The 24,352-nt window shown below is 45.5% G+C and overlaps 1 protein-coding gene across 3 annotated transcripts; it reads right to left on the bottom strand.

Annotated features, from left to right (window-relative positions):
* Positions 1-1,482: 1,482 nt before the first annotated feature.
* On the bottom strand, positions 1,483-24,055 carry LOC306920021 (fibronectin-like). Of its 3 annotated transcripts, XM_079496610.1 has the most exons (46): positions 23,792-24,055; positions 23,442-23,567; positions 23,185-23,322; positions 22,964-23,095; positions 22,430-22,567; positions 22,160-22,318; positions 21,853-22,041; positions 21,290-21,472; positions 20,862-21,038; positions 20,244-20,399; positions 19,730-19,858; positions 19,138-19,281; positions 17,784-17,905; positions 16,281-16,449; positions 15,870-16,049; positions 15,407-15,535; positions 14,922-15,011; positions 14,370-14,564; positions 13,103-13,381; positions 12,505-12,768; positions 12,307-12,401; positions 12,022-12,190; positions 11,618-11,704; positions 11,158-11,349; positions 10,116-10,394; positions 9,769-9,960; positions 9,472-9,561; positions 8,871-9,137; positions 8,614-8,730; positions 8,363-8,524; positions 8,082-8,237; positions 7,576-7,692; positions 7,206-7,475; positions 6,872-7,059; positions 6,699-6,786; positions 6,157-6,336; positions 5,958-6,047; positions 5,636-5,824; positions 5,312-5,401; positions 4,182-4,639; positions 3,933-4,071; positions 3,637-3,798; positions 3,232-3,357; positions 3,014-3,120; positions 2,677-2,781; positions 1,483-2,298 (listed from the first exon to the last, which is right to left on the bottom strand). In XM_079496610.1, the coding sequence occupies exons 1-46, from the start codon at positions 23,943-23,945 to the stop codon at positions 2,209-2,211; spliced, it is 7,458 nt and encodes a 2,485-aa protein (XP_079352736.1). In that variant the 5' UTR covers positions 23,946-24,055; the 3' UTR covers positions 1,483-2,208. The 3 variants fall into 3 exon arrangements, with proteins under 3 accessions (XP_079352736.1, XP_079352738.1, XP_079352737.1); XM_079496612.1 differs by lacking the exon at positions 10,116-10,394; XM_079496611.1 differs by lacking the exon at positions 23,442-23,567.
* Positions 24,056-24,352: the final 297 nt, after the last annotated feature.

Below are 24,352 nucleotides of genomic sequence, written 5' to 3'. Positions count from 1 at the left end.
CGTGTTATGCAGTTGAATGTTTGGGCGGTGGTCGTTGGAGGGAGAGGTGGAGGAGCAGTTCTGATGGGGGGTGGGGGACAAAATGTGTAACCTGACTCCGCCAGATGGGGGCGGTATTGATTCACAAGTTCACAACACAGCCTCCATCAGCCAGCACTTAATCTGATGAGTCTGATGAGGCTTCGTAGTCGTACACACAAAGAACAACTGTGCTGTGCTCTGCCTGTGTTTCATGGCCGCCCCAATGCTTTTCCAATGGAAGTCACGTGGTTTGACCAAACACTTGTGTTTGATTGCCCCCCTCCCCCGATCACACACAACTGTTTGGTCAAACCACGTGACTTCCATTGGAAAAGCATTGAGGCGGCCATGAAACATGGACAGCACAGAGCATGTTCGTCTGATGTGTGTACGAAGCCTGAGTGGATGGGTAACCTGTCTTTCCCTAGTGGTCTGATCGAGGGTAGCTACTGGGACGTAAGTCGGGACTTGATCACCCCGGCTGGGTCACCCGAGAGAGGGGTATGATGTTCGAGAGACCCGAAACCCCGATGACCTTGGGATACATCACTGAGGATACGTCCCAGTTGCATCCAGGCGATGTTATTTTCGTACTAATGTATCTTTGTCTCCACCAGGCCGAAGGCATGGGGAGAGAGTATGTTTTGCACTCCGTCCGTGTGTGTGTCCGTCCGTCCGTCCGTCCTTCCGTCCGTCCGTTACCAGCTAATCTCCGGCACCGTTAACCCGGTCGATGCCAAACTTTGCACACACACTCCCTGGATGCCAACGATGAACCTCTGCCCCGCATTTTCCAGAACGGCCTGTTATAGCGCCACCATGAGGCAGCTTTTCTAATTTTTTACCTAAAACTGCACCGATCTGCGTGAAATGTTGCATGCACACTCCCTAGAGGCCAAGGACAAACCTTTGACCTGCATTTTCCGCATCTGCCTTTTATAGCGCCACCAGGAGGCCGACTTTTGTAAAACACATTTTTTGATATTACTCCTCCAGATTCTGTCCAAAAATCTCACAAATCGTTACACAGTATCTCTATGGTCATGTGCTCAAGTCGGATCTGTCCGATATTTCATATTCCATCCTAATTGGCTATAATTGGCTTTCACAGTTTGCAAGATTGCCCCGTTTTGAACAAAAGCCTCAAATCATGAACGCAGCATGCAATTTACGTGAAATCTTTCACACATTTTCTTACTAGGCTGAGGAATATATCCCACCCTTTTCACATTGGCCTGTTATAGCGCCACCAACAGGTTGATTTTTGCAAAACACATTTTTGGAACAATGCCTCAAATCATCCAATTGCCATCAAAGGCAAACATGTTTATATTACTCCTAAACATTTTGCCAAACATCTCACACAGTCCTATCCTCCTGGTGGAGACCTGTGCCCAGAAGGGCACTTTTTCTAGTTTGACAATGCTATTGTAGTACATTAGTAACATAGACCTATTCAAGTTTGAGTATTTTACAACTTTATTAAAACAAGGGATTCTTTTCATCAACGGTAGCAAAAACTTTGGCACAGACAGTACATATAAAAATACGTTTGAATTCACACACTGTAGTTCAAACATTCACACACACTGTGATTAGGATAAATTAATAGAAAAGTTAGAAATTACATATCAGTGTCGATCACAAACAGTGCTACCCCTTAAGCGACAGTGAAGGGGCTACAGAAAGAAACATTCATACAATTTTGTACATGACCATTACAACACTACATTGGCATTCTTCAAAACAGTGCTTGATTTCTACTTTCTTTGGGAATCGGTATTGCAAAACTATTTTAATGCCGAAAGAAATGGAAATTTCGGAAATGTATAAATCTGAACATCAAACCCTAAATAAAGGTTCACATGAACGCATGTGAAGAGAAAGTGATGGTCTTAATCAACAAACAAGAAATGTCCATGAAAGGAAAAAGAAAACAAGAGACTCAAATCCCTAGGACTTATAGCCAACATTTTAACGCAATTGAAAAGATTGCCAGATGACAGCCAACGTAATAGCACTTGTGTAAGGCAGCAGGGCAGTGTAACAGTTTCAGTTGAATGTGTTAAGCTCATCACAAAGGCACACGGCAGTTATTTCAGTTCAGTCACAGACAGGACAGCTCCTGTCGTGTTATGCAGTAGAATGTTTGGACGGTGGAGGAGCAGCTCTGATGGGGGACATCCTTCACTCCGGTTGGTGCTGGGCAATGTGTACATCAGCCAGCACCTCAGGTCTGAGGCATTCAATGGGACACTGAATCTGATGAGTCTGAGTCTGGATGAGTTGAGAGGAAAATACGAGTTGTATTAATTTTCATAAGGTCAAATGCTTATGTTGAATATAAACATCAACATATTTTTCTATTTAATTTTCATCAACTGCTACAGTGTATCAGAATAGAACTGGTATAGGTATTTAGCCTTACGACATGTATGCATTACATTCATACACCGATGATCGAGACACCATTGCAGAGCAACAAGCTGCTCGTCAGGAGTATTGGGGGTTTCAGTGTCTTGCTCAGACATTTCAAATAGAGCGGGATTAAACTGGGAAGCTTCTGAATTCTCAGACAACCCCTGTGCCTCCAGAGACCGGTGCCATTCCCTCCCATGCCACAAGAAGGAAAATTGTAAATTTCATCCCACTTACCACCTTGCGAAGAGTGTTGTCTCCATTGCCATATCTGACAGGCTGCAGCAGACTGGCCTCAACATCAGAACCTCGGGGTTTGTGACAGTTCTCGCAACGCCAGCCCTGATGAGATCAAGCAAACACGTTTGTATGTATTTTTCACATGGCATAAACGGCACCTAAACACCAAATCATGCTTTGTTGAACGGCTGTGTCGCTTGCCAAGATTAACACATTTTCGAGTGTATTGCATTTCACTAATTAAAACAGTTTTCATGATGAGCAACACAATTGTACAACAAAGCATAAATTGGGCTTAAAGTCATTATCTTTACTGAATTTCAGTGTGTCTCACTTGTTGTCCCCCAAAGCAGGTGCAGGTGCAGATGGCACCCAGGTACTCTTTCTGCCACTGGCTGCCCACCTGGTACGATTTACCATCATCGTAGCATACAGATTCATCTGAATGGGAGTACAGACAAACACATTGAGAATCACATGCTGCACGATAGAGAGACAACAACATGAACTTACAAAGTGGTGGAAACTCTCATGATGGTTAAGAGGACGTACGTGGTTCACACTTGAACTCTCCCTTGCCGTTGCCCAAACAGGTGCATGTCATCATGTGACCGTTCTCTGCCTGGCGATCCCACTTCTCCCCGATTGGATAGTTCCTGCCATTGTCATGGCACCACTCTAACATAATAAAAGAGAGTGTGAGATAAATTATACACCACTTACAAACATTATGTTAGATGTAATGTTGCTTTATGTGGCATGCTTTTGGAAACGAAAGCATGTACTGGTTTAAACTTAGTTACACACCGGTGTCACACATTGAAAATAGCCGGTCTACAAGCTCACAGCGTGTTGCTTTGCAGCTCGAAGTGAGCTTGTAGATTTCTTATTTTCAATGTGTGTCTCGGACGGTCCACATCCAGGTATAAATCTGACATATACAACCCAAGGGCTTACTGGAGGAGTCGCATCTGAAGTGACCACTTCCCAGTCCCAGGCATCTGCACCAGAGCTTGAATCCTGTCTCAGACATGCGCTCCCATTCAGTACCAACATCATGGTAGGTTGCCGTGAAAGTGTCGTAACATGCATCTTTATCGGAAGGCACACCGCCTGGTACTAAATAAAGATGAAAGGGGAAAAGTGAGTAAAGCATCTGAAAACGTAACATCGTTAACCCCCAAATTAAGATATTTTGCCACAGGGCTAGTATGACTGCTCTGGTTAAATGAACAAATTGACTTGATCCTTACAAGTGTTGCCAGCAGTGACGACTTCTTCCAGAATCTTGTGCTTGAGTGCCCCCTTCAGGGCCTCAACAATCACGTTGTAAGATGCTCCGGATGTCAGACCTATCAGGGTAGCACTGGTTGCGCTATTTGGCAAACGCATCTGGAACAGAAAGAAATGGGATTTGTTAACATCCTCACTGATATTTGAGACTCAATTAACAATGGATAAAGAATCTGATCTGCCAAGATGCTCATCTCTCTGCATCTTACCTGGAACATCTTCTCATTCGTATGTGTGAGTGGATTGCATGAGACCAAGTAAGCTTGGCTCAGCCTGAACGGATTCCACTTGATGGTGGTCTGCGTCTGTGCCTCCTGTGGGACCCCCGTCTCGTTCTCTGGAAAATCAAGCGTAGAGCCAATGGGCACGTTCAGCTTCAAGACAGGCAGCCTGTTTCCCTGCACGTCGGGTTGGGGCACATAGACCAGCGGCTCGTGCACCTGCCCGTAGGGCGACTGCGGGCTGCCGCCTTGCCCGCTGTAGTCGTTACCGTTGTTGTTGTTGTACTCGGTGTACTCCACATTCTGGCCTTGCTCGCCATGTGGGTTCTGGCCGTTGGTGCCCACTACCTGTACAATGTTGTCCACATCAGTCTCGGGTACGTCCAGCCTGTCGCCGGGACCTCCGGGGCGATTGGGCAGAGGCAGCGTAAGCAAGGGGTCCGGATCTGGGCGGGAGAAGGTGGGTTAAGGAAGCGAGCAGGTTAAACTGGAGCGGGGGTGTCAAGCGCAGATGCAGTAGCATATCACATCCATCAGGAGCATACTGATATGATACTGATATGATACTGTGTGTGTGTATGTATATATACTGTATATATATATATATATATATACAGTATATATACATATACATACATACATATATATACATATACATATACACACATATACACACACATATATATATATATATATATATATATATATATATATATATATATGCTAAACACATATGTCATAGCATGGTTGGCTACTGTCCAATCATTCCAAAATGCATTTTGAATTACTTTTCTGACAGTATTCAAAATGAAAGCTGTATTACTGTTTAAAAAACCCAAAGGCTCAGCATGCAGTTGATTTGCTCAAGGCCTCTGAGGCTCAAGGCGTTACAGCAAATCTCTATTGCAGCCCAGCATACAAAAAGCTTGTCATTCCAAACCATGTTGTTTTCTTTATGTACAAACATAAGGCCTTACCCGTTATAAATCGGTTTAATTAATTTGGTCCATCACATTGTTTGAACCTGTACTGTACTTTTCAGTTCATACTGTACATACGCATAGTAAGAATCCAGAGTGAAGATTTAAATTATTACTCCAGATAATGTGACTACTCACCAGTCCTGGCCTTGCCCACGAGAGGAGTGCTTCTCTGCGTGCCTTGGAGAGCAATAATCTTGATGATATACTCTGTGGCTGGTCTCAATCCTAAAGATAGGGATTATTCACACATATTACCGTATGTTAAGTGTAAAAAATAAAAGCACAAGAGTCTGGTTTGACTTTTCTCAGCGAGTGAATCATTGAGTTTCTTGAAATTAAACAGAAGTGAAAGCACCAAAATGTCACGGCCATCTTGTATCTTTCTAAATATACTGTACACTGAGGATGTTAAGTGGTGAAGTTAGAGTGTGGACACACAGCAGAGCCATAGGAACCTACCAGGGATGGTGGCATAATTTTGGCCAGCGTGTGGGCGTGGAGTGAGCTCCCGTGGGGCTCCTCCGGATTCCTCGTAGGTGATGAAATACCCTGTGATGCGCGTGGCAGGTGGCTGCCAGGTGAAGGAGATGGAGTCAGGGGTCACAGATGTGAACTGAATGTGTGTTGGAGCCTGGACCATTGGTTTTGCTAAAAAAGGGGGAAAAAACACACACACACACACACACACACAGACAGACATTTGATTAGATTATCTGGAGTGTTTGTGCACAGTAAAATCTGGAATGTGTGTCTGTGCATGAGCATAGGAGTGTGGACAAACCTGTTTCAGCATTGAGGGTGAAGGGGGCACTCTTAGTGTTACCATTAAGGGTGAACAAGTCTATTGTGTAGGTGGTGCCTGGCTCCAGACCTGAGAAGGCAAACAAAATACATTCACTTTAACATCTCCTCAGTCAGCTCACGTTGGAGCCTTGTTCCTCCGATCCTGTGGGTGAATGGAACAGGTAGTTTGCCAGTACCTGTGATGGTGTAGGTGCGCGCGTCTCCTGGGATGGTCCTCCTGATTGTGGGCCGTGTGCCTCTAATGGGTTTAGCCTCGACGAGGAAGCCAGTGATGGTCTCCACCTTGGAGCGCCAGGACAGTGTGATGGCCGACTCCGTCACTTCAGAGATACGCACACGTCTGGGTGGACTGACATCTGAGGAAAGATGAAAAGAACAGGACGTTTATTGGTGAATAAAACGTGTGTAATATGGGGCTGAGCACAAATCACATCAATCTGAATGTATTTCTTGATGATCCACATATCAATGCAGTGATGCCTGTATCAATACAATTTTGGAAATGTTGTATAAAATGTCTGTGCTTCAATTTCAGCTGAGTCTTTTCATAGCATTGGAATAAAATATATTCTTTACAAACTCATGGTAGTATACTCCTGAATACCCAGCAATATACTGTATTGTATTGTACGTGAGCTGCATGTATTTATTTTCTATTTGATACATTTTGTAAATTAGCTTGTGTGCGTGTACTGTGGTTTGTGCAATAGCTGCTTACTCTCTAGTGTGGTAACTTCTCCTTGCAGGGGCCTGCTGGTGACTGAGTTCTTGAGAGCGTAGACATATACCTCGTACGTGGTGGCCACCTATATTGTATAAATACATCAAGTATTAAAATATGTTAACCAATAAATCCAGTGTCATGTTTTAAGGAGGGTTTTTTGTATTTACCATTAGTCCTGGTACGACAACACGGGTGGTGTCTGGAGCGACGTTCATCTCTTTGGTTGGTCCATTGTGGTTCTTGGGGTTGACCACCACACGGTAGCCGGTGAGGCGAGCAGTAGGGGCATACCACGACACAGAAAAGGAAGACGACCCCACCTCGGTGATAGCCAGATCGGTCGGAGCTGGGATGGCTGGGGGACGGAAAGATGAAAATGCAAGCAAACGTTTAGGATTTGAGAGTTACACAACTTTAAGGGTCCATGTGCTTCCTAACTATCAATCATTGAACCAGTGTTCTAAATAGGCTCTTTGTGCATGTGCTGGAATCCTTTAGTACCTGTGGCCTGTGTTCCCACCAGTGGAGTGCTGGGTGTGCGACCGTGCAGAGCGATGACTTTAACCGTGTACTCTGTTCCAGGGCGAAGCATCCTCAGCACCACGGTGTCCTGGTCTCCCCTGGGTGCGGGACGCAGCTCTCTCTCTCCCTCCTCTGGGCTGAGGTACAGAACACGGTAGGATGTCACAGTGCCGTCCGGGCTTTCCCATGTGATGCGCATGGAGGTGGCATCCACGTCCGAGAAAGTAAGGTCTTTGGGACGGTCCATTGCTGCAGGAATTGAGGAATCCATGATCAACTTTCCGGTCTTTTACATACATTCTCCATGAAGAAGAACAATTTAACAATGCAGCGTCAAAATTACACTGACCAGTGACAGCGTTCTCCACCGCAGGGGAGGAGGGCTCTCCATCGGTGCCCAGGGCATAGACACTCAGGACGTACTCCACCGTTGGCTGCAGGCCGTTGAATGTCATCTCTGTGATATCTGTGACGTGGCGATAAAAGGGAGATGTAAGGCATGTTGTCACTTCAGTCCTGTCTGTGTCACCTTGTCTTTATTGTCCGGCAATGACTACCTCACTGTACATTATTTAGCTTATTAGACGGCTGCTGATGAAGATTAATCCTTTGACATGATACATAAAATATTGATTTAAAAAACGTATTAGCTTCCAGCGGTCTGTAATTCAGAGTGAACAGACTGCTTGAAGGCTGTGCTTGACCAATCAAAATTGAGTATTCAACACAGCAACATCTTTGCAATATAGAATAGCAATCTTTACCCAAAACAATCTAGTTGTATAGACCTAAAATCATAATTTTTGTGCAAAAAAACATTTGTCATTCTTATCAGCGCTTCTCTGAAGATCGTACCAGGGGCCACGACCTCGGAGAAGGAGGGTCCCTGGCCATTCTTGGGCACGCTGGTGACTCTGTATCCCCTGATGGGGCCATGTGCCGGGGACCAGCGCACTGTGAGGGCATTGTCTTTCACATCAGCCACCTGCATATCAGTGGGCGACTCAAGGTCTACAGGCACAAGAGAGAGAGAGAGAGAGACGGACACATCATGCATCATATACTATATCCATACTGTACATTCCATCAAGTAGGCATATTCACAGTTTGCTCCCAGTTTCACAGTGCTGTCATACCAGTCTTGTGCATGACGTAGACTGGGGTGCTGGTGGACGGACTGTCCCCTCTCCCGGTAACAGCATAGACGGTGATGGTGTAATCCGTACCAGGGTTAAGACCCCGTATGGTAGCGGTGGTCTGTGAGCCTGGAATGGTAAACTCCTGAGGAGTCTCACCGCCTAACACAGGGAGCGCAAACACAGATTACAATACAGCTGAAGTTTAGCTCTAGATTAAAGCGTGAGAGGCACCAATGACCTGTACACACCTGTGGATCCATAGGTAATCCTGTAGTACCTCACTGTGACAGAGGGAGCGTCCCAGCGGATATTGATGCTGTCGGGGGTGGATGATATCACTTCCAGGTCGGTGGGAGCGTCAGAGACTGGGGAGGGGGGGGGGGGGGGGGGTCAGAGAAGGAATCATGAGCATGAATATTTGAAGATAAAAGTACCAAGCGGATCAACTTTCTTGCACTGACGCAGAATGCCTGTGGATGGATGTGGACGAAACTGAGAAACTCACTGGTAGCCTGTGTGCCCTGCAGAGGCATGCTCTCCAGGTTGCCGTTAACAGCGTACACATAGATCAGATACTCGGTTTCTGGGGTCAGTCCAGTCAGGGTGAAGTAGGTTCTGCTAGGTGGCAGTCTCTCGTCCCTGGCCCGGCCGCCACTGGTCATCTGAGAGCGGATCCGGTAGCCGGTGATAACAGCGCTTGGGGGCAGCCAGTGAATAGTGAAGGAGTTGGTCTGGATGTCAGAGAAGTCCAAACCAGTGGGAGCATCCAGAACTAGAGGGAAATGGGTACCACACACAAAGAATTATTAAGATGCATGGAATACAACACTCCTTGACCTAAACAATACGCTAAACTATGATGAAATACATTATTTAAGTTAAGCCCCCCTGAACATGGCCAATTGTGTTTGTGTGTGTAGGTGCTTGTTCAGCCGGATGCACCACAATGGATTCAAACCCCTATTGACTCTGGCGGTGGTGGCCCGGTACTTTACCCCTGCTCAACCCGAGTGCCATAGGACCCAATACATTCATCACAACATTTGGGCAGTATGTGTGGCTCAACTACCAAGCCTTTATTTTGTACTATGTACCATCCTACTTACGGGTTCTCTGAGTTCCGGTGACTGGTTGGCTCTCTCTCTCCCCGTACACACACACAATACTAACACGGTACTCTGTGTTGGGCAGCAGGTCTATATAGAGACAGAGAGGCAAATGATAAGGCAGCAGGTCAGAATTGCTTAATAAGCAGGCCTAAGAGTTATTAGAACAGAATTATTGTCTCACTGTGGCATATTGCTATCCTGTATCTTTTTTTGCTATAGTACTTTATTAGCGTTTATGTAACACAACATAGGCCCACTATGGTGCAGTGCTGACGTCACACAGTGGGGTCTTACTCTGCAACAAGAAGGTATTGGTGTTTCCGCCCACATTAAACTCCTTGATGTCGTCATCGGTGGCGGTCGGGTGGTAACGGATCACAAAGCGCGAGATGTCGCTTGGCGTGGGAACGACTGGGACTGTCCAGGTCAGCCTCATGTGGTCAGAGCCCACCCCTCCGAAGTTCAGGTTGGTAGGGGAAGGAATGACTGCAAGGAGCACAGGTTCATGTAGGGTTTAGAAAGAGCCAATAAAGCAACACAACAGTTTACAGTGTTCCAAAAATAATGTTGCTGTCATATGTAGCTTTGGCTCGGGTGTAACATGTGAATTCATTCATTACTCATTAGTCTCTTTAAATCACCAGCTTGGGTTTGCTTTGTGATTGTGGTGGGCTCGCTCTCCCCCTCCTCTGTAACCGTGATGACACTGATGTCGTAATCCACGCCAGGCTCCAAACCGCGCACCGTGTAATACCCGGCGGAGGAATCCACCATATCGTGGACAATCGGCATGCCCTCGCCTGCAGTAACCACTGTTATCCTGTAGCCAGTTATGGCCGTATAGTTCAGAGGTGTCCAACGCAGGCCAATGGTGGTGTCAGTAATGTCGACAAAGTCAACATGGCGTGGTGGGGGGACGTCTGAAAGGGTTAAGGTTAATGCAAAGCGCAGGCAAGATCAGAAACAGAGGAAGACAAACAGATGCTCTAGAAAGTGAAATAATTACATTGCTTGTCATACCAATGACTATGATGGCAAAAAGTAGCCATGATCTATTTCAAATTACTGTGATTAATACAACATTCAAGAATAATAACCTTGATAAATTACCCCAAAACATTATTATTACTTGAATTAACAATGCCTCTCAATTAAAACAGAAATACCACCATCCCCATGCAAATTGTAGAGTAGACAAGCCAAGGTGTAGCCAACCAGACACAGACAGCCATGTGGCAAAACAATTAAAGTCAGCCATGTTAGTAGGACTGTGTAATTAATTACAGTGTCACAGCGACCCAACATTAAGCATGTATTATATTCAGAAAGGACAGGTTGCATGATGCTGTTAAATAGTGACCTTCTTGGTGAGATGATAAGTCACGCTATTTTAATGTAATAATGACCGTAGAGATGATAAGTCACGCTATTTTAATGTAATAATGACCGTAAAGTATCCGGGAGAGAGATGGAATAAACTTCAGGCAGCTTGGTGTGTGATGAATGAAAAACAAAAACAAAAACAAAAAAACAATGACTGATGGTGGAAATAGTTGGATTCTTCCACTTTTTCTCAGAACCATATTAAATTCCTTCCAAGCTATTTGGTGTGCAGATCGTTTTGTAATTGGCCACAAGGGGGGGTGTTTGGGCTGTGTTTTTCCTGGCCTGTTCCTATAGTACCTGGTGTGACGGTGGTGGACACAGGAACACTTTCCATGTGGTCCTTCACAGAGAACACGCTGACATTGTACTCCACCCCTGGACTCAGGTTCTCCAGTGTTACCGAGTTCTGATCGGGCCTGACAGACTCCTCCAGAGAGTTGCCTCGTTGACCCTCGGTCGGCGAACATGCCACTCTGTAACCTGTAATGTCTGCAGGCAAGACGTAAAAGGACAAGAGAAGATTACGGGGTAAATAATGTGAGAAATCCATGCACTGCTTTATTCTGTAACGATCCACACTTTTGTTGCACGGCTATATTAATTCGTTTGTTTTATTATTGCTTTACAAGGGGAGGCAAGACAGCAGGAGGACTGGACTGTTTCCTGGAAATGGAATATCACTGGTAGGCCAAGGTCCAGCCTTGTCCAAACCTGTGGTCCGAGCCAGCAGAGCGTGGGGAGCACAGTCAATATTTACCTGGGGTTCTAACGCCTACCCAGTGGACAGTCAGATCTCCAGTGTCTGGGTTGGACTCCAGCCGTAGGTCCGTAGGAGGGGACAAGGCTGCAGGGAAAGGAATGAGAGGGAGAGAGGGAGGATTATACAATGTAAACTCCTCAGTGTTCATGTAACTCTTACCAGTCCTTTCTTTATACACTCCCATAGATAGATTACAAAAAAAATAACACTCGTGATTTTACAGTGTAGAAGTGACCTTTCTGACCAGTAGTGGTTAGACGTGACGAGGTGTAGTCTCACAGCAGAATTGTTATTTAATTAAATGATGTTCAAGTCAGAGTGAAAGGCCTTCTCTTTTTTCATCGGTACCTGTTGGTACCCTATAATCACAGCCACAAGTCATAAAGTCTCAATAAACTCACAAGTGACCACATTCCGGGTGATGGGTTTGCCACGATTACGGCCATTGAAGATGGGCTGAACGCTGTAGATGTATTCCGTTCCGGGGGTCAGACCAGACACATAAATACTTCCGGAGTCAGAAGTCACATCTCTGGGTGCCTCTCCCTCCTGGCCTGGGCGTACAGAGAGCTGGGGAACACAGGAGGGCAAACAATCAATTAGGAGCAATATTATAGTACATTTATACATTTATAAGTATAGTTTCACAGCGTGGTGATGAGGATAGGAGATGGAGAGGTTTCTACCGTGTAGCTCCACCTGGTGACAGGTATCCAGGTGATGACGATAGAGGAGTCGGTAACCTCGGTGCTGAAAGGAGGTGCGTTCCCCATCTGAGGAGCTAAAAGAAGAAAAACACAAATGATTTAATCGAGTGCCATTTCCCTTAATGTATTCATTCAAATGTGACTCCGTCCTTCCATTCATGATCTCCTGATACTCACTGGTGGTGAAGTACTCTGTGATGCCCTCGCTGAGCTCGTTGTCCTGCTTAGAGTACAGGGTCACGGTGTACTGCGTGTCCGGGCGAAGACCCTTGAGAGAGTACTGAGCGACCCCCCCTGGGATGTCCTTCGGGACGGGGTTGGAACCCTCCATGCCCACGAGGACGCGGTAGCCGGTGACGACCGAGCGGGGAACTTCCCAGATGATCAAGGCGCTGTCGAAACCGACGTCGGTGAAACGCACGTTGGTGGGTGTGTCGGGCTCTGGAAGGGTTGGGAATGAGAGGTGGGTGAGTCTGTGTGTTCATTGTTTGTTGTATGTGGTTCTCAAAGTGGGTTTCTGGGGACCCCCAGGGTCCTTGGGGGGGGGGGGGGGGTCCCCAGCTTAATATGTTAAAGAAGAATTTCGGATTAACCATTTTCTTACCTTAATCTGATGTTATTATATCCAATAACGAGTGAATTAAAAAAAAATCTTGAATGTATTGTGAATTTCTTAACACAAATCTCTTCTGGGGGTCCCTGGCACAAAACCTTTTCAGAATGCGGTCCTTGACATGAAAACATTTTGTGTCTTAACGAGTTAACGAAAACTTACTGGTCGACCTCTCGCCCACCAGCGGCTGGCTCTCCACCCCTCCGTTGATGGCGTAGATGTAGAAGCGGTACAGAGTGCCCGGCTGCAGGTAGGTGAGCTCGGCGTACGCGTTGGGAGACATGGGCAGCTGCAGGGGCCTCTGCTCCGATCCGTCGGGGAGGACGGGGCTGAAGATCACGCGGTAACCGGTCACCTCGCTGGGCGGGCCGGTCCAGGTGATGGAGATCCTCGCGTCAGTCACGTCGTAGAACTGCAGGTCAGTTGGGGACGGCACCTCCTCTGTGGATCAGGAGGGATTACGGGAGACGTTCACAGGGGGTTTTCATAGTGTAACATCTTGGATATGAGATAACAGAGGTGATGCCACATCACTTTTTAGACTTTTAACCTATCGCACAAAACGACTTGCAGCAAACTAGGAAATGGGTTTTCCCACCTGGCTGAGGCCAGGTTGGGAAAGCCCATTGTCAGATCATTCAACATTGTTCTCTTTTAATGTAAAATATCTTACTGAGCTGGGAACAAGGAAAAAAGGGATACATTGATGTACAAATGGAATTATAAATGTGACAGAGGTGTGCATTTGTGTCTGGGGTCTAACCTGAATCAATGACAGATCATTCAGGTCTCAGGCTATACTTGTGTGATGTAATGTATGATGTAGCAAAGATGTGTCATTTTATTTCTGCCTCTTGGCCAGTTCCCACTTGAATAAGAGATGTCGTCTCAATGTGTATTTACTGGAAAAGAGGCTTTAACAATGTGGTGATTGGCTCATTCCTGTCCCAAAGCAAAGGGGAAACTCCATCTAAAGTTCTCTCTATGTAGCAACTTCAAGTACTCCAAGTACTAACTTAATCTGCATACTGTCATTCACACAACCTTATCTGAGTTCAAACCAACTCCTACGCAGGAACCAAATAATGGTTCCAATATTTCCATTCGAGGAAAAGGGAGGGAAGATAATTTATGCTGAAGATGAAATTAAATGGTTCCCATGGGCTCAATGAAAAAAGAAGGTCTATGACTCCAGGCCAAATGTTTCATTTGTTCAAATAGGCAAGACCTAATTTAACACATTGTGTAATTACAATATGCCATAATTCACTTGTTCTCAATGTCGGGTCCGGTGACCACTCTGGATCTTAACAGGTCTCTAACTCAGAGTTACATTAACACTAAAAAACTATTTTAAGAAAGTAGAAATGAAAAAGGCTGAGAACCATTTTTAATTATGAGTCATGAAGGGATATGTACTGTACTGTACCTGGGACAGGTGATCCGGCAGTGTTGACCTGTACAAACACAGGCTCGCTCTCCTGGTCCTCTTCTACAGCATAGATGCTGATGTTATAAAGTAGACCGGGTAGAAGGTCAACCAGGGTCACAGACGTCTCTGTTTCTGGGAGGTTGAGCTCAGTGCTGCTGCCCTCTATTGACGGAGTGTACACGACACGATAGCCTGAGACAGAAACACACAGGAGGTCACATATACAGCAGTACAGTAGTACTGACGGTGTGTGTACTCACTACATGACACACAAACACACAGGAGATCACATACATTGACTCAATTAAATCAGTATTTTCCAAACAATGGTTTGGGCTTGGGACCCATTTTTGGGTCACAGGCCCATTTTTATGGGTTGTGAGTAAATATACCTTCTTTTTTTTCTTCTTTTTTATAATAATAAAACAAACTCTTAATTCCATCCATTATTATTATATATTTTGTTTTTAAGAAATAGTGAAAATAACAGGCACGCACGTGCACACACACACGTACGCACGCACACACACACAAAGAGTAGTTTCTCACCAGTAATAGGGGCTTGTGGCCTAGACCAGCTGATCTGTATGGAGGACTCTGCCACATCACCAATTGTGTGTCTAGCAGGGGCATCAGGGGCTGAACACAGGAAGAGAGAGAGAATGATATTAGATGTCCATTTTAATACTTCCAAGCTGATCTCAAATGTCTCAATGGTCAACAGATATTAAGAATACAACCTGCTAAATATGGCGAACTAGCTTTATCGAGTTGCATGGATGGCTTTCTAAAACAAATAAGTTGAATATGCAACCCAATATAATAATAATATATGTATTCTCCTGCTTCGTCTCTCTCTCATTTAAGGGGTCCTTGGCCTGAAAAATTAAATTAAAAAGTAGCAGATTTTGTGGACTTGCTACTTTTTACGCTTTTTTGTGATGCTCTAGTTAGTCTAGTATGGTCAATAGTAGAGCATTCATTTACTTAGATTCTGCCCGATAGCGATGGTATGGAGAAAGGTTCCTTCCTACCTGTGGTCTGGGAGGTGGTCAGAATGAGGTTGGGCTCTCCGTCGGTGGGGAGCTCGTACACGTTGACGTTGTACCTGCGTCCTGGCAGCAGGTCAGTGATGCTGACAGACGTAGTGGAGCGAGGCAGGTCTGCGGGACAGAGGGCGGTGAGCAGGTTAATACGCCGGTTTACTGCTATCAACTGCTATCTGCTATCTAGCAAATTACTGAACTTCTTCTTTACGTTTAACGTTTACATTTTTACCAGACTATCACTCATGTGATCTGTCATGTACGAGTACCACAATGAAAATAAGTCCTGGACTTTATTGTGTATTGTGTATTATGCTTGAAATGTTCTAACCTGTTTCTTATTGCTTTTCAAATAAACTAAAGTCAAACTCAGTTTTCTGTATAGAACATGGCTCTGTGCATAAAGTCATTTTGAACATTTCCAGTGGAAACCGTAACGTAGGGCTCTCACCCAGCACTCTGGGTGTAGCCCCGTCTTCACTGAGCTCGTACTCCACCCTGAAGCCGGAAAGGGTTTCAGAGGCCGACGTCCAGGAGATGACGAAGCTGTTGGAGGTGATTTCTGTCACTGACTCGGAGGTGTCCACTTGTGGAGGAAGCTGGTTGGTCTCTCCCTCTGACGATTCCGTCACTGGACAGATGAGGTGAGGGTGGCGGAGACAGGGGGAGATTGTGAGGATTCAGGTGTGTGTGTGTGTGTGTGTGTGTGCGTGTGTGTGTGCGTGTGCGTGTGCGTGCGTGCGTGCGTGCGTGCGTGCGTGCGTGCGTGCGTGCGTGCACTCGAGTGTATTTTGCCATGCGCCGTACAGACAACATTCGTTGGAAATTGTAATTGTGAGGAAGTCGTGCAGATCCAACTCACGTGAACCGTGGTTAGTGGTGAAGTCGAAGCGCGTGACCTCGCGTCCTCCGTAGCGTATGATGCTGATGAGCTGACCCTCGTATGTGACGCCTGGCCGCAGCCCAGCAATGGTGTAGGAATTCAAGTTGCCAGGGATAGTTACCTCTCTCCATGGAGTACGGGTGTTTTTCTGTCAGGGAGGAGGAGGTCAAAGGGCATGAGGTTGGAGGATTCTCTGTTAAGTGTCAGTGACTGTTAGCAGAGTTAAAGTGGGCATAATGCAGTGGTTCTTACATTTTCATGTAATAAAAAAAGATTTGTATTAAAAATGTTCAACAATAGCAGATCTACAAGGTCACATTTGGCTATTTGTGACATACACATTTGGCTATACTGGTACATTTTTATTTGAATGCCATCAACTAAGTTTGTTACCACCACTGGGGGTCCCCAGACCCCACTTACAGAACCACAGGCATAATGAATTTGATGCAAATCTCAGGGTGAGAAACATAAGGATTCGCTTATAATGTGAAATGCTTGGATGGAATTTAATTACATTTTAAATCTTTTAGAAATACTGGCTAAATGAATAACAATAGTATGCTTTGACTTAAAATACCAGATTTATTAAAAGAATGCCCCACTGTCAAATACATGTCACTTTAATTCTGTACTTTGTAGATATTGAGTGTGTTGGAATTGAGTGTTTGTTCCTTTCTGTAAATATGATGGGCACTGCAACTGTTAACTCCTGAACCTTAAGAACACTGTTGGAAAACCACATGCTTCATGTGCATGAAACGTATGGAGGTGAGAGTGTCCCTGTGGTCCAAAACCTACAAAACACTTAAGGGGGAAAGTGTTCTAATTTCAGTAGGGACCATTAACATTTCAAACAGCTTGTAAAATATTCAGAGGTCTTCAAAGAGAAAAGGGATGTGTTAGTTAGGGGGAAATGGAGTAAGAGAGAGATGGTCTGATGTGTGTGTAATTATCTACTTTATAACCTTATTTCCGCAACGACTGTGAAACCAGAAAAAAGATCGACCTTGTGCGGACATTCTGGTCCCCATGAGGAAAAAGATAATAAAAAAACAAAAGCATTTGGGGTCTTAAAGGATTTCCGCTCAAAGATTGTGTGTGTGTGTATGTGTGTGTGTGTGTGTGTGTGTGTGTGTGTGTGTGTGTGTGTGTGTGTGTGTGTGTGTGTGTGTGTGTGTGTGTGTGTGCGCGCGTGCGTGCGTGCATGCGTGCGTGTGTGTGCATTGTGAGTTCACAAGGAGTTCATGCCCTCTTGTTTGTGCATGTCCAAACTTCAGTCAACATTACCAATCACAACGGTACACATGGTAGTCATCACTTTATCTTACTTTGCTTTATCACACTTCTAGGAAGAAATGAATGTTCAATCGTGTTTCTAAAGCACAATCGAAACCAAATTACAAATTGCTTTACATAAAACAGAAGAAATGCAATATTTACGAATATTTACTAACCCGCAAAAAAAAATGGATTACTCACCACTCTCCATTTGAGGATATACTGGGTGATGCGTGCATTGGCAGGGGCATTCCACTGTATAGGGTGGGAGTCGGGCTGTTTCCCTGCCTCTGTGATGATCACCTGGACAGGCCTGTTGCCCCCTGGGTAGCAGCAGGTTGGAGGGTGTGCCCAACCATGGAGGGGTAGAGAAAGGAAGAGGGTGAGACGGAACAATAACAAAGCTGTTAGTAATGAGGTGATTTTGATGAGGCAGAAATTCAGGAGAGACTAGACTGGCTTCACAGTCCAGCGACAAAGTCCATGCTCGACAAATATAACACCATTGCGTACAAACAGGGCGTTGGTGTACGTCTGTTGCTCTGTCAGTCTGCTGGTAGAGGACCAAGCCACCAGACAACCTCTTCGCAGTCTTTTAGGTTTAACATAGTAGCCTAAGTCCAGCTCCAACACCCACAACTGACTTGGCTCTTGAAAATAACACTGAGGTACTATGTTCGCACGCACACACAAACATACGCGTGCACGTACTCATAGAGGCCTGCTGGATCTCTTTCATAGTCTTCAAAGTTGTGAAGCAGCTTATGATAATTTAGTGCTTTGTGGGGTACCTCCAGAGGTCCATTGACCTGCACAGACAAATATGCATTCCTCTGCTGCTGCCGCTGACAAGCAGGATAAATGGGACAGTTGAACTAGGGCAGGTGTATTGTGCTACGGTGATAGATTATCAAGAATACCTGGTACAGTAGAATGTCACTTGAACGTGAGTCATTCATCGAACAAAGAGAACATTACTTTTGCCTTACATCCTGACCATTTACGGTAACATGTAATATTACCCCTCGCCTCAGCCCAGCTGGGCAGAATAACTCCTCTCGGGAAATTCAGGGGTAAGGGGGTGTTGGGAGGGCCAAAAGTCTCCATAACTACAAAGAAGAACCCCAATTTGTCAAACTTCAAAGTTGAGGAATCCACCCCTGGTGGGCTGCCAGGGGTGTGTGAGAGGTGAGGAGGTCACTGACAAAGTGTCGACTTTAAAAGCAAAGCAAATGTAAATTAAATGCTGGCAGGTGTCTTATTCAATTCAATTCAATTCAATTCAAAGGGCTTTATTGGCATTGCCAAAGCAGAAAGCACAATACAACAATACAGCAATACAATCTTATACAGTGGTGTGAAGTTAGGGGAGGGTTGAGCCTAGAAGCCCAAAGAGGCCTTTGTTTTCTGAACTTCTGCCCCTAAAGCCTGCCCCTCCCTTATTAATGATTCCTGTAACCCAGAGAGTCCATTTCCTTCATTCCTTCTATGATGTGATGTTTATTACAAAGGACATCTTTTATTCTTTTAATTGAGCATCATAAGCATTTCTTACCTGGGACAGTCTGCTGAGGCTCACAACTTAGCTCGCCGATGCCATTGCCATAGCAATAGCAGCGGTAGCGGATGCTGTGGATGACTTTGTCCCAGGACTCGCCGAGCTGATAGAATGCCCGGGACTCTGGTTCCTGACACTGGTCTGATTACGAGAGAGAGAGAGAGAGAGAGAGAGAGAGAGAGAGAGAGAGAGATTAATTTGGGCTTAAAATATCTCCATATTTCAATATATATATATATATTTTATTTTATTGTTACTTTTTTCAGGATTAATGCCCGGTTTACAAGTGTCATGCAAAAGTAGCAAAAGAAGCCAATCTACAAGCTTACAACGCGTCCCAGATCTCCTTTTTTGATATTTTTTGGGGGAATTTTGGATGTAAAAGGAAAGGTGATGAAGTGTGTCTGTAGGTTTTACAAATATTAATCCAATGAAATGTATTAACAACAGCTTGTGACTAAATCATATTTATATTTGAGATCCATTGGAGAACATAGGTTATTTTTTACATACAAGGGTTCCACCCGACAGTAACGCTATGCGGAGCAATGCGTGATGATGATCAGCGCATCTCTCGCACTATACGCACCAATAGCATCGCACTTCCAGCGGCCACGCCCCTGTCCAAAGCAGGTGCAGTTCATCGTGTAGCCTTCGTCATGGCGCTTAGTGAACAGCTGGTTCACCTCATAGTTCTGCCCATCCACGATACACTGGTCTGTATGCAGAGGAGACAGAGTGAAAGAACGTCATGGAAACTGGAAAGGACATGTGGTCATGTCTGACTACACACTGAGGATCGTACTGTGTACACAATTCCTAATATTTCCATAATCTCAATATAATACCCCAGTACAGTGGTTCTCAAAGTGGGGTCCATGGACCTCATACAGGTGTGTAACTCTGAGAGAGTAGCAATAGATCCATTTGGTTCCATTTTTACACTCTCAGAGTTATGGGGGGTCTTTGAAATTAAAAGGTACGTGAAAGAACCATTGCCCCAGTATACACTGCTACCTCAATATAGGCTAATCTTGTATGAAAAAAGAAAGCCAAAAAAATAAATAAAACAACTTTATATTCAATGGTGTTGGCCCTCTGACCTAGTAGCTGAGTGTAGGCGACACAACTCCACTCCCCACGTCCACTGCCCAGGCACGTGCACTGCATCATGTGACCCAGGACTTCATGGCGCTTGTCCCACTTGTCGCCAACACGGTGCATCTGTCCGTCGTTGGTGGTGCACACTTCCTCATGGGCTGCATGGAGCGCGACAGAAATATAGAAATATAGACCATCAATGTGTGTGTGTGTGTGTGTGTGTGTGTGTGTGTGTGTGTGTGTGTGTGTGTGTGTGTGTGTGTGTGTGTGTGTGTGCGATTCTGTATCAAAATACACGACTCACTGCCAATCACTCAGTCATACAGTATGTTTACTAATACTAAGTGACTCATTCAACATCAAAACATCTGTCTCAGAGCGAGATTAGATAGGGCTATTTAGCTTGATTGTGCTCCTGACAAAAGCAAAGGAGTTATCACTCTACTCTGAAATGCAGTTACCATTGTGTATCTGCATTAGCAAGTACTCAAAGTACTGTCTTTTTCAAGTTGTTGCCTATTGAATGCATTATTTACTTTATTTCATTATTGCATCACAAATAACACATTCACCCCTAAATCAGCACGCACGCACGCACACACACACGCACACACACTCACCAGCCATGGGGCAGAATCCAAAGCGCTGCTCCCCGTCGTAGTTGTAGGTTGTCCCACACCACCTCATGCTATCGCGGCGGCCATCAGCCGTGCAGTCAGTGTAGTTGCGGCCGTTGTAGAGGAAGGGAAAAACGCACAAAGCGCCATTGGAGTTTCCGCCTCGGGTGGCCATCGTGACTGTAGGTCACAAAGTAAATAAAGAAGTCACGATTTCCAATCTAACAAAATACAACCTCACAGTATCTCTCCACACCAGCACACAGTAACATCTGCAGTGTTCATTTATCTATTTGTAACTCAGACAGACCATTATATTTGATTACATTTTTGTTAAATGAACACTGATTTTACTGTTTACACCCCCTCTTTCTATCTCTGTTCATCCCCCGTTGCTCCATCCCGCTGTCTGTCCTCTCCTGTTTTCTCACCATACTGCTCAGTGCAGAAGGAGTACTGCTGGTCTGTCTCATACTCGGACGTGGTGGAGCACCACAGCTGTCCATCAGTGCGTCCGTCTGAGGTGCACGAGTAGTAGGTCTTCCCCATGAAGACGAAGGGGAACATGCATGGCTGGCCGTTGGAGTTGCCACCATACACGGACGAACGGGCCTCTGCAGACAGGAGGGGGAAATGAATTAATTCATAATAATATAATACTGTATAATACACCTTACAAGGACTTTCCATCCACATTAAATCCTAGGGTACGGAAAGCCCAGAGCTACATGTAGCTTAAACTTTCACATAGTAACCAAGCTTTACGATAATCCCCAGGTTAAGGATTCACAGCACTCATTAAATTGAAGTTATAGCCAACATGAGTGGCATCATTGATTGGACAAAAACATTTCCATTGCTTTTAACGCTAGTGAACATGGCCCCTGGTGTTTTGGTGATAACTCCCAAAACGTATGGGAAACCCTGCTCTGTCTAGTTTAGGAAGCCCCCATCTCTCTTCCAGACCCCTTCCCTTCCTCCCTGCCACTCTCACCCCATTCCTGGCAGCTTATTCCATTGCCCAGGCAGGTACACAGCATTTGCTTGTTGCCCTGAGTCCTGATCCAGCGCTGTCCATCGTAGTAGGTTGCTCCGGCATCCGTGCGGCAGGTGCCTTCAGCTGGGAGCTCGGGATAGGGCTGAGGCAGGGGTTGGATCTGTGTCACCACACGAGAACCTGGGACTGCATGCACATGTCAAATGTTACACAAGGACGAAGGCGTGGGAGCACACATGTTTGTCAATATCGAAGGGAAATAATACGGTTGGTTGTATTATAGTTCTTAGGGCTCAGGACTCACCCAGGCCAGTGGTCTGATGGGAGCTATGTCTCTCGCACTTCCACTCTCCACGGCCATTTCCTGTGCACAGGCACTGCAGGGTCTGTCCACGTGCGTCTGTCTTGGTCCATGTATCTCCAATACGGTACGACTTCTTGACGTCCTGGTCATTACAACGGTCTGTGCAGATCAGAACCACAACAGAGATCAGTATCTGTGCGTGCGTGCGTACGTACGTGCGTGCGTGTGTGCGTGCGTCCGTGTGTGTGTGAGTGTGTGTGTCCTACTCACTCCTTGAGGAGCAGGTGATCCGTCCATTGCCCTCTCCCAGACAGGTACAGTCAATCATCATCCAGCCTTGGTATGGTTTCTCCCATGTCTCCCCCACCACATAGGATGATCCAGCAGTGTTGTCATAGCAGCGCTCAGCTTTATGAAAAACATAATAATATGAAGTAATTAATGAGAAGAAAAAAGACAATCTCCAACCAGTTCTTCGTGAAACAGTGGTCCCCAAATGTCTTTAATATCAAGGACCCGGACCCCTATAACTCTGAGATTGTACAAATGGAACCAAATGGACTCATTGCAATTATATACTCTCAGAGAATTACCTGCGAGGGTCATTTTTGTAAACGTCTCAATGGACCCTGAGGTTCCCTAGCCTACACCCCACGTTGGATAACACGACCAAAATGAAAGCTTCTAAAATGGAAAAACGTATAGTCCTCGTCCAAATCAATATCTGGCACAGGCCATCAGGAGCATTTGCAATCATTCGCCGAATACAGAATTTACTGGAAAAGATTGAATGAAGTTACTCACCCACGGGTTTGCAAGTCCACTCTCCTTTGCCATTCCCAAGGCACACACATTCCAGCATGTATTCAGCAGTGTCGTGAGGCCTTTGCCATGTGTCGCCGATTCTGTATGACTTCCCACCTTCATGGCAGCGGTCTGAAAAATATAGTGTTGCAGGGTTTTTTCCGTCCTCTTCCGTAAAATAGCATACAAATGCGGTCTTGTTTAGTTGTCGGTAAACTTACTTGCAATTGTACAGCTGATCTTGCCTCGGTCGGAACCGATACAGGTGCAGTCCCATATCATCCCATCCTTGGGTCTCTCGTAAGTTTCCCCAACGCGGTACGATCGGTCATTGTACTTATCGTAGCACTGTTCCTCCGCTGCAAAACACGACACAAATGAAGTTATAGGCTATGCAAGTTGCATGTGTCTTATGGACTTCTGCTCGAAATTCACAGCGTGCGTAAAGGCGCACGGGACGCACAACACAACGACTGACCTGGGGCCTTAGTTTTACATTTGACTCCTGCTGCCCCGTTGCAGGTGCACACTAGCGTGTTTCCAAGGTAAGGTTTCTCCCACTGTTCATGTAGTCTGTATGAGCGACCACTTTCTTCACAGCCGACTATATAGAGAAATTATATTATTGGACAAATATTCATGAGTCCATAGTTTCAAATCGTGTCTTTTACAGTGAATGACACACATCCACTCTCCTTCAAAAGTAGCACAACTGATGAAAGAAATTAAAGAAATTAAAGAAATTAACATGTCTAAACTAAAAGAAAGCGGTCCGATATGGATCTTTTTGTTAAATTGTAACATAGGAAACACATCGTTGAACTGTACCGTTAGAAATTGGTTCTGTGTCCTGGAAGTCTGGATATACTCGATGCTGCTGCCCAGCTTGTCTTTTGGTCTTCCCATGATTATTTGGCATACAATACACAGCGCTGCTTACGCACAGGGCAACTAGCAGCCCTGTACACGGGCTACGAGTCATTTTGCAGTTAAACGTTTTAAAGTGGTAAAAAAAAAGTGACCGTGTGCGTCGTCAAAGAGCTGCCTGTTGAGTCCAAGATTCCCCCTTGATTTCAAGTCGCTGCTTTCCCAGCCGCCTTGCAGCTGATGTGCTAGACCGAGGAGAGGGGTGCACTCTGCTTTTATACGCGAATACGCTGCTATTGTGGGGGGAGGGACCAGTGACCACCACATCCCAGGACCCACCCGAGCCCAGGCGAGGTTACCACCCCAAAACAGAACTGTGAGGCGAGCAAGGAAAGGTGTTATAACAAGAAAGACCATCAATCTGATCCTGTCGAAAGGATGTGAAAACATCCTCCCCTGGCATTAGATGCAAACTGCCCTGCTTATAGAAGAGGCCAGCCAAGGTCCATTCTAAAACCTATA

Source organism: Electrona antarctica (genome assembly GCF_951216825.1).
Source record: "Electrona antarctica genome assembly, chromosome: 3".
Taxonomy (NCBI): domain Eukaryota; kingdom Metazoa; phylum Chordata; class Actinopteri; order Myctophiformes; family Myctophidae; genus Electrona; species Electrona antarctica.
The sequence above is the reverse complement of the archived record's forward strand: the minus strand, read 5'-3'. Positions and strand labels throughout refer to the sequence as shown.